The sequence below is a fragment of the Lactuca virosa genome, chromosome 8, assembly GCF_052849685.1.
Source record: "Lactuca virosa cultivar CGN04683 chromosome 8, Lactuca_virosa_CGN04683_v6, whole genome shotgun sequence".
Classification (NCBI taxonomy): Eukaryota; Viridiplantae; Streptophyta; class Magnoliopsida; order Asterales; family Asteraceae; genus Lactuca; species Lactuca virosa.
The window spans coordinates 46,944,164-46,958,336 of NC_136433.1; the positions used below are offsets into that span (position 1 = coordinate 46,944,164).

At 31.7% G+C, this 14,173-nt stretch overlaps 1 protein-coding gene across 1 annotated transcript; it reads right to left on the reverse strand.

Annotated features, from left to right (window-relative positions):
• Positions 1 to 11,091: 11,091 nt before the first annotated feature.
• Positions 11,092 to 13,051, reverse strand: LOC145128351 (uncharacterized). Its single transcript, XM_079063154.1, has 4 exons — positions 12,483 to 13,051; positions 11,988 to 12,050; positions 11,827 to 11,901; positions 11,092 to 11,730 (listed from the first exon to the last, which is right to left on the reverse strand). The coding sequence occupies exons 1-4, from the start codon at positions 12,858 to 12,860 to the stop codon at positions 11,281 to 11,283; spliced, it is 966 nt and encodes a 321-aa protein (XP_078919280.1). The 5' UTR covers positions 12,861 to 13,051; the 3' UTR covers positions 11,092 to 11,280.
• Between the last annotated feature and the right edge of the window lie 1,122 nt (positions 13,052 to 14,173).

Below are 14,173 nucleotides of genomic sequence, written 5' to 3' on the forward strand. Positions count from 1 at the left end.
ACATAGCGGCAAGTGAAGCGTCGAAAGAAGCAGCTTGGTTGAGGAATTTCATCGGGGATCTCGGAGTTGTTCCAACCATCCAGGAGCCTATGGAACTGTTCTGCGATAATGAAGGAGCGGTTGCCTTGACAAAGGAACCGAGAGATCATGGTAAGACCAGACATATCGACAGAAAGTACCATTTCATCAGACATAGAGTTGAAGAAGGCCATCTTATAGTAAAGAGGGTATCATCTGAAGATAACCCAGTAGATCCCCTCACAAAGGGTCTGAGTAGGGCTAAGCATATTCAGCATGCTCGGAGCATAGGACTGAAAGATGATCTTAGTTTTAGTAGTTAGATTAGTTTTTTGAAACTTGTAACAAAGTAAATGTAATTGACTTTTGGTGATTAAATAATAAAGTATTATTTATAAGTTTGGCTACTACCTTTTGTCAATTGTTTATTATTGTGTTTCATTTTTTGCATGTTTTACTTCCCGAATAATAAGATTATTCAAACTCCACAGTCGCTCGTACTTTTGGAAGTAAGTAGTGAATCAAGATTGTCATGAACTGGATTGTAGATTGTCTAAAGGATAGACATGGCAATAGAATTGCTGCAACGTTCATGAGTACTCAGAAATTGAGATTTGAGTATTGGATAAACCCTCGCTCAGAGTATTACTTCATGGAATTCATCACGAGTAATACTGAGACGATAATATCTTATAATCTTGAAACGAAGATATATGAGTTGTAATTTACAAGTCGGTTGTGCATTGGTGATACGAAAACGCATCAGTAACTTGATGTTATAAAACATATTGTCATGCATAATTTGATGAGTAAAAGATACAAGCATATGAGTCAACGTATATTCGTTCCTTTTGCCCTAACAGGAAAATCGATATTTGTGGGCCCCTCGATGATTTGGTGTTGACTTATGTGCTGGGCCCAGCCAGGACTAAATTGATGTGTTCGATTAGAAGTCCTACATCATCACAAATCAGGAATCGGGAAACATAGATTCTGGACAAAGAGATTGATTACATTCCATGTCTTTTGTCTGGGGATATCAAGCAGAACGAAGGGTTATATGATCACTTATCTTAGGACACGTAACTGACTGGGTCAGAGTTCGGCAGCAGTTTTTTGGAAGCTACAATTTGCTGGTCAAATTTAGAAGGCATACTAGCAATTATAGTTACAGACTTATCCAAGTGGGAGACTGTTGGATTAGGTGTCTAAGCCCATAACTATAATTGGTCCGAGGAGTTGAGGAGCAAGCTAAAAGAGTTTCTTTAAAAAAATGCAACACTAGATTTAAGAGCGAGAGCACTTGGTAGAAAAATTAATGATGAAGAGTCGTTGATTCTAGAAAATGTTGCTCAAAGCAAATCTCATATATGACATCACTTCTCAGCAGCCGAAGTTATTTGAAATGTTTATCATCTACATTATTCATGCACTGCATTAAAGATTTTTTTTACTATTTATATCAATATTTCACATATATCTCTGATATCAGGTGTCATCAGTATTTTTGCAGATCAACCATTTTGACCCTGTTATATATTTGGTCAAAATGAGTTATTTGGTAAAACTCTATGAATGGTTTTCTTTGAATAAATAAAGTTGAAGTGCTTAGACTTCAAAATTGGTGAAAATATTGTACTCTTTCTGTTATTTGTACGTTTTCTTAAATTGTTGTCCAGTTCTAGTAATACTTATGGTATGTATGCTAATAGCAATGTACTTTTATTGGGTTTACTAATCTCTTTTAGTTTTTTGATGTCCTTCAAGGAATGTGTGCAATTTGAGAAATGCAAAGAAAAAGGTAATACTGAAATTTGAAACTAATCTTTAACGTAACATCCAATTTTCCATATAATTTGATTAGGGAAAGTTTGTTTGTAGGTGGATAAAATGGAAGAAATCGTAAAACTAAAAGCTAAAGAGGAGTGAATAAGATTCGAATCAGAGATGAATTTTTTGTCCCCGTGGTGTTAAATTTTTGTAACATGACCATTTTTCCCCTAAAATTACCTTTGGTAACACTTTTTGTCCCTTGGGTGTTAAATTACCCAAAGTTTTAAGATTGTGTGCAACCTTTTTAGCTTGCTTTTGATGATTACTTTGGTGAATTTTATATTAAAACTCCATTTTTTTTCTACCACATGATATTGAATTACAACATCAACTAATTTAAAATCTTTTGGTTTAGAATATTTTCCCTATTTTCTTTAGGCTTTTTTTTTATTCTATGTTTTTGTGGGACAAAGTATTTAGAATCGACTATTGTTATTATCGGTATACACTTTTTTTGGAATCAATCGTTCTTACTGTGTAAAGATCTATTAGTGTTTCTTTCTTTGATTCTTCCATGTTTTCTATTTATGTTGTAGGTTTGATGGGAATAAGTTCGTGTTTGACCAAGATCTGAACTTTGGAAACCTTAAGATATTAAAATTAACAATGGTCTTCCATTGACAATGCAAGAATCTGCAGGGGAAAAAGGTTAATTTTTGTAAAGGACAACGAGGCATATGATACATGAGTTGATTAGATGTGTTTTTATGCGTTTACCGGATGTTGAGAATAAGGAAGATGAGGTTACTATTGAGGTAAGTTGATTTTTTTTTCAGTTAAAAGAGTTTAAATGCTATGTTATGAGATAAATATTTGAATTGATTTGTTAAATAAGGGTACTGATGCACTCTATGTAAGTTAATCTATTGGATGATATCTCAAGTGTTCTTGGTGAGGTTCATCTTAAAAGTACAATGCCAAAATTAGATATATTTTCAAATCACTTACCAATTTACACAAACATTCAACAATTTTATTTTCTTGATTTGTAATACAAAAATAGTTGAATATAAGAAATAGCAACGTTTTTTTCGTACATTATATTTACAAAATTTTGATTTCATTTTGCTATATATACTAAGCCTCCACGATTTTGTTAAATTTATTCGAACCCGCGCCAATGGTGCGAGGCTTTTTTTTTATTTTTTTTTACTATTTAAAAATTAAAACTACATCCGTAACCAAAAAATATGAAAAAGTCTATTATAATTTAGACATCTCTTATACAAAAACATACTAAATCACCCCTAATGCATAACCCATAAAAACCCTAACTATCCATTTTAAGGGGTGTTTGGTGTTACTTATTAAAAACGATTTATGCTTTTTAGTAAAACAACTTATTACCGAAACGTACCAATAAGTTATTTTTTGTGTTTGACAAATGATGCTTATATGTATAATTAGGAAATAATTTATCAAAACTTCTTAAATAAGACAATAACTGGAAGCGACTTATCAAAAATTAATTATTTAAGTCAACCCGTTAATGAAATATTCTTATCCAAATTCTAAAATTATTTATTATTGGTGTTAAACTGCAATAAATCAATAAACACTTCAGATAAACAAATCTCAAATACCCCTAAGAATATAAAGTTGAAAAGAAAGAAATAATGAGTTTCTAAGAAAATGAAGTTGAAAAGAAAGCCAAAAAAATGCATATATTCTCCATTCATTTAATAATATTTTTTATCGACGATCAAAAATAAAATATAACCCTTAAACCTTATAACGTTTAAACAAAAAGAGCTAAATTCCTTAAAATTTATACTAAATATGCCAACAAAAATTTACATGAGAAATCTCCAATAAAGTCCTAAAATTTTGGCCCAGTTTACGTTTTAGTCCTAAATTTATTTTTGTTTACGAAAAAGTCCTAAAAACTGGCGAAAGTTTGCATTTTGACCCTTTTTGACCGGTTGGAACCGGTAAAAAAATAATTTGAGATTATTTCGTAAACTTAACCAAAATATTGTGACTTTTCTGCAAACAAAAATATTAGAACTTTTCTACAAACAAAAACATTATTATTATTATTATTATTATTATAAGTAAGTATACTATTTTTTAAATTCGTTGTTATTAATATTTTTAATAATACATATAAATACGTTTAAATGAAAAAAAAAATATTAAAAGCATTTTTAAGGGTGAAGGTAGAGGGGATGATGATACTTTAAGCATTGAAATCATGAATGTTTGTTTGTATATATTCTCACTTTGTATATGGTTATTTCATATTTGTTATTATTGTTTTCTATTGAAAATATTAACACTTAACATTTTAAAAGAAATTGTCTATTTGTAAAATTGTTTATAAATAGTTTAAGGTAGAAGGATTTCTCACGTTGTATATAAAATTGTTTAAGGTGGAAGGATTTCTTTTCACATCCAACAGATCAACTACAAACGTCTGATGGGTTATTAGGGTTACATCTATAATGCCATCAACGGAAAAACAATTAAACAATTCAATTGATTAGGGCACATGCAACCTAATTGGATCTATGTCTTTCACATATAGCAACATACTATGAACATTAGATACAAAACATTCCTATGAACAAACTAATTCATAAGACAAGAAAACTAACCTTTAAGATTGTTATTGCAAACAATCTTGAATTCCTCCTTGAAAGACTCTTGGAAGAAATTAAATAGGATAGCTAATATACCAATTATATTTATGGGCTTAGACATCTAATCCACCAACGTCTACATAGGAGCCATATCAAAATTCAAAAGTATTAATTACAATATATTGTTTAATAAAAAGTAATATGACATGTTTTGTTTTATCACACTATATTTGTTATGTTTCAAAAAACCACATAAATATAGTAATGAAAAAGAGCAACATACATGTTGGTAATTCAAATACTTACACACAAGACATACACACATAACACATACTCATACACTAATACATATGGTAGAAGACCCAATCATAAACTTGACTTGATCCTAGTTGCGGTTACAAACTCGATTCAAGAAAATATATATAAGAAATGTCTGCTTAGAAGTTGAGAATGATAAACAAAAAAACTGAGAATTTAATGATAATATTGATAGTCCATGACGCAAAATCACTATCTATAATCAATTTGAAAAATATGCAACTTTTTTTTGTTGGATTAGGTGTCTAAGCCCATAACTATAATTGGTATGTACTTGAATTGATAGCAGCACAGTCCTTTTGGGTTGCCCTCAACCTAGCAACTGGACAAGGAAATTATGAAAGGAGAGATATTAATTTATAAGATTAATGAATTAATATAAATGATTTATTAATATGTTAAAAGATTAATATATTAATTATAAATCATTATGTTTAATTAATAGTTAGCCAGAAATTAATCAGAATTAATTTTGGGGTTAAAAGAATTAATTATAAAGTGCAGGGACTAGTTTGCAATTAACTAATAGTTGAGTGGAAGGTTCCAGAACCCCCTTGGAAGGAGGTGGACGAAATTCTTAGGGGAAACCCTAGAGATTTCGTCCAAGGGGTCCAAATAAGGCCTTTGGATCTTGCTTAGGCCCTAAGCAAAGGATAACTAGGGTTTTCCCTAAACCCTAGATCCCTCAGCTATTTAAGGAGCCTCCTGGCTCACATTTGAGGTCACTGATTTCTTTGGAAGAAACCCTAAGGCCGAAATTGCATACTCTCTCCATCCTCTCTCCTCCAAGTTTCCTTCTTGCTAGTTCTTGGGTGTGATTCCATTAGAGGCATTACATTTGTGGTGTTAAGCTTATAACAAGATCAAGATCAAGATCAAGAGGATTATCAATTGTTTGCTATAACAATTGAAAGGTATGTAACTCCTAAACCCTAGTTTGTTAATTTCGAAATTAGCCTCTCTCCTCTAGGGTTCTTGTTTTGCAAGTCAAAGTTATATGTTCAATAGTTAAAACATAGATCCAAAGTAGGTTGCATGTGAACTTAGGAATTGTTTTCTAGTTTATTTGTTTTACCTAAAACCCATCACTTTTAAATTGTTAATTGTTAATATTCTCAATTGAAAACAATAATAACAAATGTAAAATGACCATATACAAAGTGAGAATATAGAAGCAGACATTCATGATTTCAATGCTTAAAACATTACCATAGTTCCACATTCACCCTTAAAAAAATACATTTAACATTCTTTTTTCATTTAAACGTATTTATATGTATTATTAACAATATTAATAATAACGAATTTAAAAAAATATATACTTATTTATATTTTTCTATATAGTAGTAGTAGTAGTAGTAGTAATAATAATAATAATAATAATAATAATAATAATAATAATAATAATAATAATAACTAGAAAGGTTACCCCCGCTACGCGGGGGCCAGAAGCTTTCAATGTTGTTTCCGAATTGATAAATATGACAGACATAGAAAGTGCAAGGATGAAAAGTACGGGCTTTGCCCCGGACAAAAAATGTAAAAGTTTTGACTGCAATGACCAAAAGTGTGAAAATGGCTAAAGAATTAAAGGGGTAGTAATTAACAACTTTTTAGAAAAGGGATCAAAGTTGTCAAACCGTTAAAGTTTTGTGGCCAAACTTTAAATATTAAAAGGTTCCAAAAAAGTGTAAAAATATTGATTGAAAGGACCAAAAATGTCAAAATGGGTAAAGAATAATGAGCAAAGTTGTCAAAAAAACATCCAAATTTAGTATTCCTAACTTCCAACAATAATACAGGGACCAATTCTGCAAAAAAAAATGGGAAGTTGAATGGAACACAAACAAAAGGACATGAATAAATTAATTAAAGAAGTACATGGACCAGATATGTAAATCAATGGGCCAAAGCTGGACAAAGTATGTCAACTTACTATTCCTTTCTTCCACAACTTTAATATATATATAATAATAATAATAATAATAATAAGGTTTTTGTTTGCAGAAAAGTTTTAATATTTGTGTTTGCAGAAAAATCATAATATTTTAGACCAGTTTACAAAGTAGTCCAAAATTAATTTGCTACCGGTTCCAACCGGTCAAAAATGGTCGGAATGTAAACTTTTGTCAGTTTTAAAGATTTTTTTGTAAACAAAAATTAATTAATGACTAAAACGTAAACTGAACCAAAATTTTGGGAGTTTATCGGAGATTTCCCAAATTTAAATTCAAGAATAATCTTTAGAGTAGTTTACCGGTGGATCATTACAATAACATTCGTAACCTAAAAACAGGCAAACAGTCTATTGTAATTTTTCATCTCTTAGATAAAATTACCAAATCAACCTAACCAATGAAAACTCTAACTATCCATTTCTAAGAATATAAAGACAGAGAGAAGAATAATCGAATTTCTAAAATATAAAGTTGAAGAGAAAGAAACAATGCTTATTGTGTTTAGTAACCAAAATATGTGACAACACACGCCAATATATTTTCTTTATAATTTCTCCCCGTTTTAAAATACTTTTTATTGACATTAAGAACAAAATATGATCATTAAACTAGATTATATTTTATAAAACCTTTAAACAGAATGAGCCACATCCCTTAAAATCTAATGAAATACACAAATAGAATTTTTAATTCTATTTTAAATTTAAGAAAAAACTTTAAACTAGTTCATCAATAGATCATCACAACATCATCCATAATCCAAAAAAAATGGCAAAAAATCAATAGTAATTTAGACATATCTGAGATGAAATTACCAAATCATCCATATCCAATAAAAACTGTAACTATCCATTTCTAAGAATATAAAGCAGAATACAAACAAAAATAAACGAGTTTCTAAAAATATGAAGTTAAAGGACATGACAACATACACGAAGATATTTTCCTTATATTTTGCGTCCGTTTTATTTTTTTATTGACTTCAAAAGTAAAATATAACCCTTAAACTAGATTGAATTTTATAAAAACTTTTAAACAAAATGAGTCACATTCAACCACATCCCTAACCCAAAAATAGAAAAACAAAATTAATTTGGATATCTATTGTTAGAGTACCAAAGGGCTTCTGCCCAACGGTATCTGGTGTTGCCCTCCCTCCTTGAGGTTGAGGGTTCAAGTCTCGTCGTGGACATAGGTGGATTTAAAGTGTAGTTTAGGAGTAGGTTAGATTTGCCGTTTCAAAAACATCTATTGTTAGAGAGTCAAACTCAACAAATAATACAAGTACAGTAGACTTCAAATACACTGTAATAATGCACTGAAAATGTGGTACAAGTCAAGCATTGGTCGATCCAATGGTTTACACTTTTTTGCGTAAGGTACTTTCATTGCGAAAAGGGGGATTTTGTTTGAAAATATAAATAACAATCCAATTTCAAAGCATGCAAAAAATTAAATAGATTTGTTGAAACTTTTATAGTTCTAGTTTTCAATGTTGTCATTTATCCTGATTATGCCTTGATGCAATTCATGATCACTATTATATGTTGGTACTGAAAGATACTAACACGCTCTAATACCTCTCGGTTGCCAAATTATCCAATCAAAACACATTCTTTGATTAAACCTAACTTCACTAATTCAACCTAAACACCACTCTTAGATTGTATTGAAAAACCACATTAAGTTTGGTACAAGCTTTCCAATAATGTTCATTTCTTCTTATATGCCCGAAAGTGTGAAAACATTTGATATATGTTCTACAATAAAAAAAACTTATTGCTTGTTACCTGACATTAACTTTATAGAATGATTAGGTGTCCTAAAAGTTAATTAACTACACATGAATTCAATTCATATAAGTAGCCAATCAAACACAAATCAAATTCAAGGATTCTAGTTAAAAACAGAAACATTAGCACTAGAATAGAATCATAAACCAAACATCAAGTCATATGCTTCAAGTCAAACGATCAACATGTTTTGAACAATAACTAGAAACTAGGGGTTTTAGCCACACATGACTAAAAACAAATCAAACAAAGAGATGCAATTGGAAATGTTTAATGCTCTTACAAATTGAAATTACTAATGTTTGCAATGATTAGACGCCTTCAAAAATCTCCCAAAATCGCTCACACAAGCTCCAAAAATCGTCTATATGTGAAATGAACCAAATTTATCCATTTTAGCACAAATAGTAACCGCTCTTGGGTGAAACACACGGTCATGCGTTGATTGTGCCTTTTGAACTAATGCCCATGAGTTTTTGCAGCAGACTGCGTTTATTACTGAAACTTCAGTGACCTTTGATCTTCATTCCACTTTCATTTTATCTTCAACCTAAGTCGTGTTCCTAAAATATATGATGAAAATGACAAGCACAACTCATGTCGGTGTAATGCGGATCGCGTTTTAAACGTAGTCATTTACTATGATGAAGTGCAACAACTTGGGTTATATTTTCATGTTTTCTTCCGTGACACGTTTGATTCATCTTTTCTTCATGCTCCATGCTCCATACTCGCCTCCATAGCTTCTTGCTCCGCATACCCGCTATGCCTACATAATAATTCAAAAAATGTGATCTGAATAAAACATACAAGTGCCTCCAAATATTAACTAAATGCAAGAATTAAGAAGTAAAATACAATGAAATGACGAAATTAAACATGCAAAATAGGTGCATAAATGCACCTAACTATATGCTCAAATTACAAAATCAGGTATAATCAATAAAAACCTTAACTATCCGCTTCTAAGAATATAATGTTAGAAGAGAAAAAATAAATGAGTTTTTTTAAATACGAAGGGGAAGAGAAAGAAACAATGTTTTATAGTGTTTAGAAACAAAATACGTGACAACATACATATTAATATTTTCCTTAGGTCATCCGTTATACCCACCACTAACCACTATAGTGGTGGGTGTTACATCATCACCAGTAACCTTCACTAAACATATGGGATACCTACCACTAAACACATCACTCCCCCTCATTTTTTAATTAAATTTAAATAAAAAATACAAAAAAATGATACATTTTTTTTAAATACTAGTTTTTCATTAATTTAAAATACCAAATTACATTAAATAAAAACTACATTAATTAAAATAAAAAAAATTACATTAAAAATAAAAATTACATTAATTAAAATAAAAAAATAAAAAAAAACATTAAAAACTAAAAACCTAAAAATACCAAACTTCTGATTTTTGTTTTAAGCAATGTTATTCTATTTTGGGGAATTCTTCAACTTTTGTCAAGCTTTGGCATGTCCAAAACGTTTATGATTTGTGTTTTCATATTGCTCAATGACCACATTAACCGGATTGACATCGGCTTCGTATACGTTGTTTATAACAAAGTTGTAAATTTCATTGAACTCAGAACATTTGACCCTCATATCGCGCCACTTCGAGCATATTTCATCAACATTTCGAATTGCACAACCCACTAAACCATGGAAAACACTTTTCAATATTTCTCCAAAAAGAACTAGACGTTTGACTAGCGCCTTCTTCCGAAACCGTCACCCATGCTTGTGCTAATTTCTCTTCTTCATTTTCTGACCATTTCTTATTTTTGGGAGGCATGGTTTTTAAAAGATCAAACAACAAAAATGTATGATGACTAAAGGAAGAAGAAATGTGTGAAAATTAAGAAGATGGGTGGTAATATTTATAGGTAAATATTGAAGGAGGAAAAATAAATTGAAAGTAGCCGTTAGGAGGTCAAACGAGATTTAAAGGAAGAAATGAATTGATTGGGCGTTTGAAATCGTTGTCCGAAGCACGAAGAGCCACGACCACGAGCCACCGGGATGGTGTGCACGGTCGTTGTTATGGCCACCGAGACCACGACCTTGTTCGTGGCCACCGGCCACCATACCTGAAGTCTTATAATTCTCTTTCCGTTTTGAAATATATTGTATTGACGTCAAAAGTAAAATATTAAACTAGATTAATTTTTTATAAAACTTTAAATAGAATGAGCCACATCCTTAAAATTTAAATAACATGCAGAAACAGAATTTTAAATTTAAATATATTTTTTTTAACTAGTTCACGGATGGGTCAATATAATCGTATAGACATCTCTGAGATGAACTTACCCAATCACCCAATCACCCCTAACCAATAAACACTCACACTCTGTTCCTACAAATATATAAAGTTGAAGAGAAAATATAAATGATTTTGTAGGAATATTAAGGTGAAGAGAAAGAAATACTGCTTGATTAAAAAACCAAAATACTTGACAGCATCACGAAAATATTTTTTTTATAATTCTTGCTCCATTTTAAAATATATATTTTTATAGACTTCAAATATAAAATATGACATTTAAACAAAACTTATAAACTAAATGAAGCCCAGATTTAAATGAAATAGGCACATAGAATTTTAAAATTCAATAATAATCTTTAAACTAGTTGTGAATGGATCATTACAACTCTACCCATGACCCGAAAAATAGGCAAAAATAATCTATTGTAATTTAGCCATCTCTTTAAGTGAAATTACCAAATCACCCCTGTCAAGAAAAAAACCTAATCGCCGGCCATCGTCATCTACACCCTCTCGACAATTTCATCGCCGACGAAGAGTTCTTGTTCTCTTTCATCCTCATAAACCGATACCTTCTTGCCTCTGCTGCACTTCTGACCCTTTGATCATTATCCATCGCTAAATATTTACTCTGATCCAACGGCTGAGATGGAGTCATGAAATCAAAAGTCTCCCCTTGAATCTTGACACGTGCATCAATCTGATTGAAGAAATCAAATCTACCACCATTGTTACTGTTACCGGAGCAACTCACCGCCACCACTTTGCCGTTGTTCGGATCCACCATAAATTGTTGACAATGCTGCTGTAATTGTGACGGCGCCGCCGCCGGAGGAGGGGCATACATGGTAATTTGTTGTTGTTGTTGACGATGATAATGTTGTTGATCACGATTCATTCTCATAGAGTTATTCCATAAGTGAAGATCATCCATGTTTCTCGTATTTATCTGCAAATTTAATTAAATAATTTAATCAGAAAACAATGGGTTTTAATTAAATTAATTCAAGAGGGTAATATTATTCTTATTATCATTATTAATTACCTCTTGTCTTTTTCGTTTCAACTCCAGATTTTGAGCGATGAGTTCTTCACGATGATTCTCCATGGCTTTTATTTTCTGTTTAATCAATTAATTAAATCAATTAAGATGAAAAAAGATTTCAAGAACAAAGTCAAAGTCGAAATTATGAAATTACTGCATACCTTGACGAGGATTTCTCTTTCTTGTTGCATTTCGTGATATCTCTCAATCAAATCATTCGTTGCCTGTAAAAATCATGGAAAAAAGTTTAAGAAAACTGAATCTTAGGATAAAGAACACAAAAAAAATATAATGTAAAAATCGACGATTATCCAGATGTCAGATTTTCAATCGAACAGAATCCCAAATTTCAATGTTCTCACCAAATCAAAAATATCGTTCAAGATTTGTATGATTTACAACAATTCCATCTCAACCACCAATGAATATGAAAGGAACTTCAACACCCAAATGTAAAATTGAAGATGAATCGTTACCCAAAACAAAATTAGATTAAACAATCATACAAAAGAAGCAAGAAGTTGAAAATATAGATGTAAATCGTTACCCAAATGTAAGATTGAAGATGAATCGTTACCCATAAATCTAATATGTAAGAACCCTAACAAAATCATCTGATAATTAATTGAATTTCAACTAAAAAACGCTGTAAGTACCTTTCTCTTTGAATGTTTCTTCGAAGATGAGTGTTGTTTAGGCTTATCAGCAGCACCGTCGCTTCCGCTGCCACTAGGTAAGAAACACAGCGGTGTTGAAGGGCTTTTATCATCTTCGGCCGCCTTTACTTTCTCCGGTCTACTCTCATTAATTTGACGGTGAGTTGACGGAGACGATTCCGATTTCGAAACCAACACAGATCTTTTCTTCTTTCGACCCCAAGTAAAACTGTATTTACTAAGCAACTCCGATTTCGAAATTAGATTCGGTAGATTGATCAAAATACTAATAACTTCAACCTCATCTTCACTCGGAATTTTCAACCCACGGCCACCACACACGCCTCCGCCTCCACCGCCGTTGATACTCTGTTTCATTGCAAGTTTAAAGCAAGTGAATCAATCTCGTTTATCAGAGAAAACGATTAGAAACCAAGATTACGAGAATTAGATATATAAGATGGATGAACGAAGAGATGAGGGGGGTAGAAAGAGAGAGATGAGTTGTATTGTATGTTGCTTGGAGAAGAGGGGGATAGAAAAATAAGAAAATCCGGGTAAAAAAAGGAAAGATGGAGTGGCTGATGCCACGTGTCTAGATGGTAGAGAAGGAGGGGCGTCTTATTAGGGTTTATGGGTATGATGATTTACTTGGAAAGATTTAGAATCATATTGAAGTTGAACAATCGAATGGAAAATCTTGTGCCTTGTGACTTCTCTCTAATCTTTTCATTTTTATGCCATTTCGGATTCTTTGATTTCTTTCGTACCATAATTAGTTTGGATGAAAAGATTGAGAAAAAGGTTGAGAGTAACAATAGATTCAAATAATAATAAGATGATTATAATTATTTAGCAAGGGTAAATTATTGAAATTGTTCATGTTGTTTGGTCAAAATTATGTTTTTGGTTTCTAACATTTTTTTGTATAGTTCTTGTAGTATGATTTTGTTGAGTTTTAGGCCTTGAAAATATATATAAAAAAAAACTATATTGTTCTTTATATTTATCTTTTCAGTTTTTTTAGTTGTTTATTATTTATTACTTAAAAAATTAATTACATAATAGATATGTGAGACCCACTCTCACCACCAACACCTTCATTGCTAAAAGAACCGGCAACCATAAGTCACCATCCACCAACCACATAAAAATCAAATCCATCACTACACCCCTGTGAGAAACATGACCGTCAACACCATCTCAGCCATCACACCGTTGCCAGTGTCATCCACCACATACACTCCCCTTCTCACTTCTCTTACACATGCATCCCCTTTCTTCACAACTCCTACATCTCCTCAGTACCACCAACACCCACCATTCCTCCACCCCCCCCCCCCTTTATTTACCTCTTACCTACATCTCTTTTTTCCAATAATTAAACCTCATAAAATGAAGATCATTCCTCAAGTATACTAATCGAGAATATTTGGTATCGAAATTGGTGAAAAAACAATACTGGATCGAACTAAAGTTAATGGTACTTGTACCACCAGGTATGATATTGGTTTTTGGTACGAGCATCTATACCCACCATACACAATCTTAAATTTCATGATTTTAGAGTACCGAGTACCGTCCTGTATGAACATAAGTGGTGCCGACATTAGACTTTTTCTCACCCTATCATCTTTATCATCCTTCACCTATGCCTTCTGCCTCAGCTTCTCCCACTATATGTCAGAGCT

Coding starts and splice junctions, on each gene's coding strand:
- LOC145128351 (XM_079063154.1), bottom strand. CDS start 12,860: ATGAAACAGAGTATCAACGGCGGTGGAGGCGGAGGCGTGTGTGGTGGC. Junction 11,902..11,987: donor AAAGAGAAATCCTCGTCAAG/GTATGCAGTAAT, acceptor TTGATTAAACAG/AAAATAAAAGCCATGGAGAA. Junction 11,731..11,826: donor TGAAACGAAAAAGACAAGAG/GTAATTAATAAT, acceptor TTAAATTTGCAG/ATAAATACGAGAAACATGGA.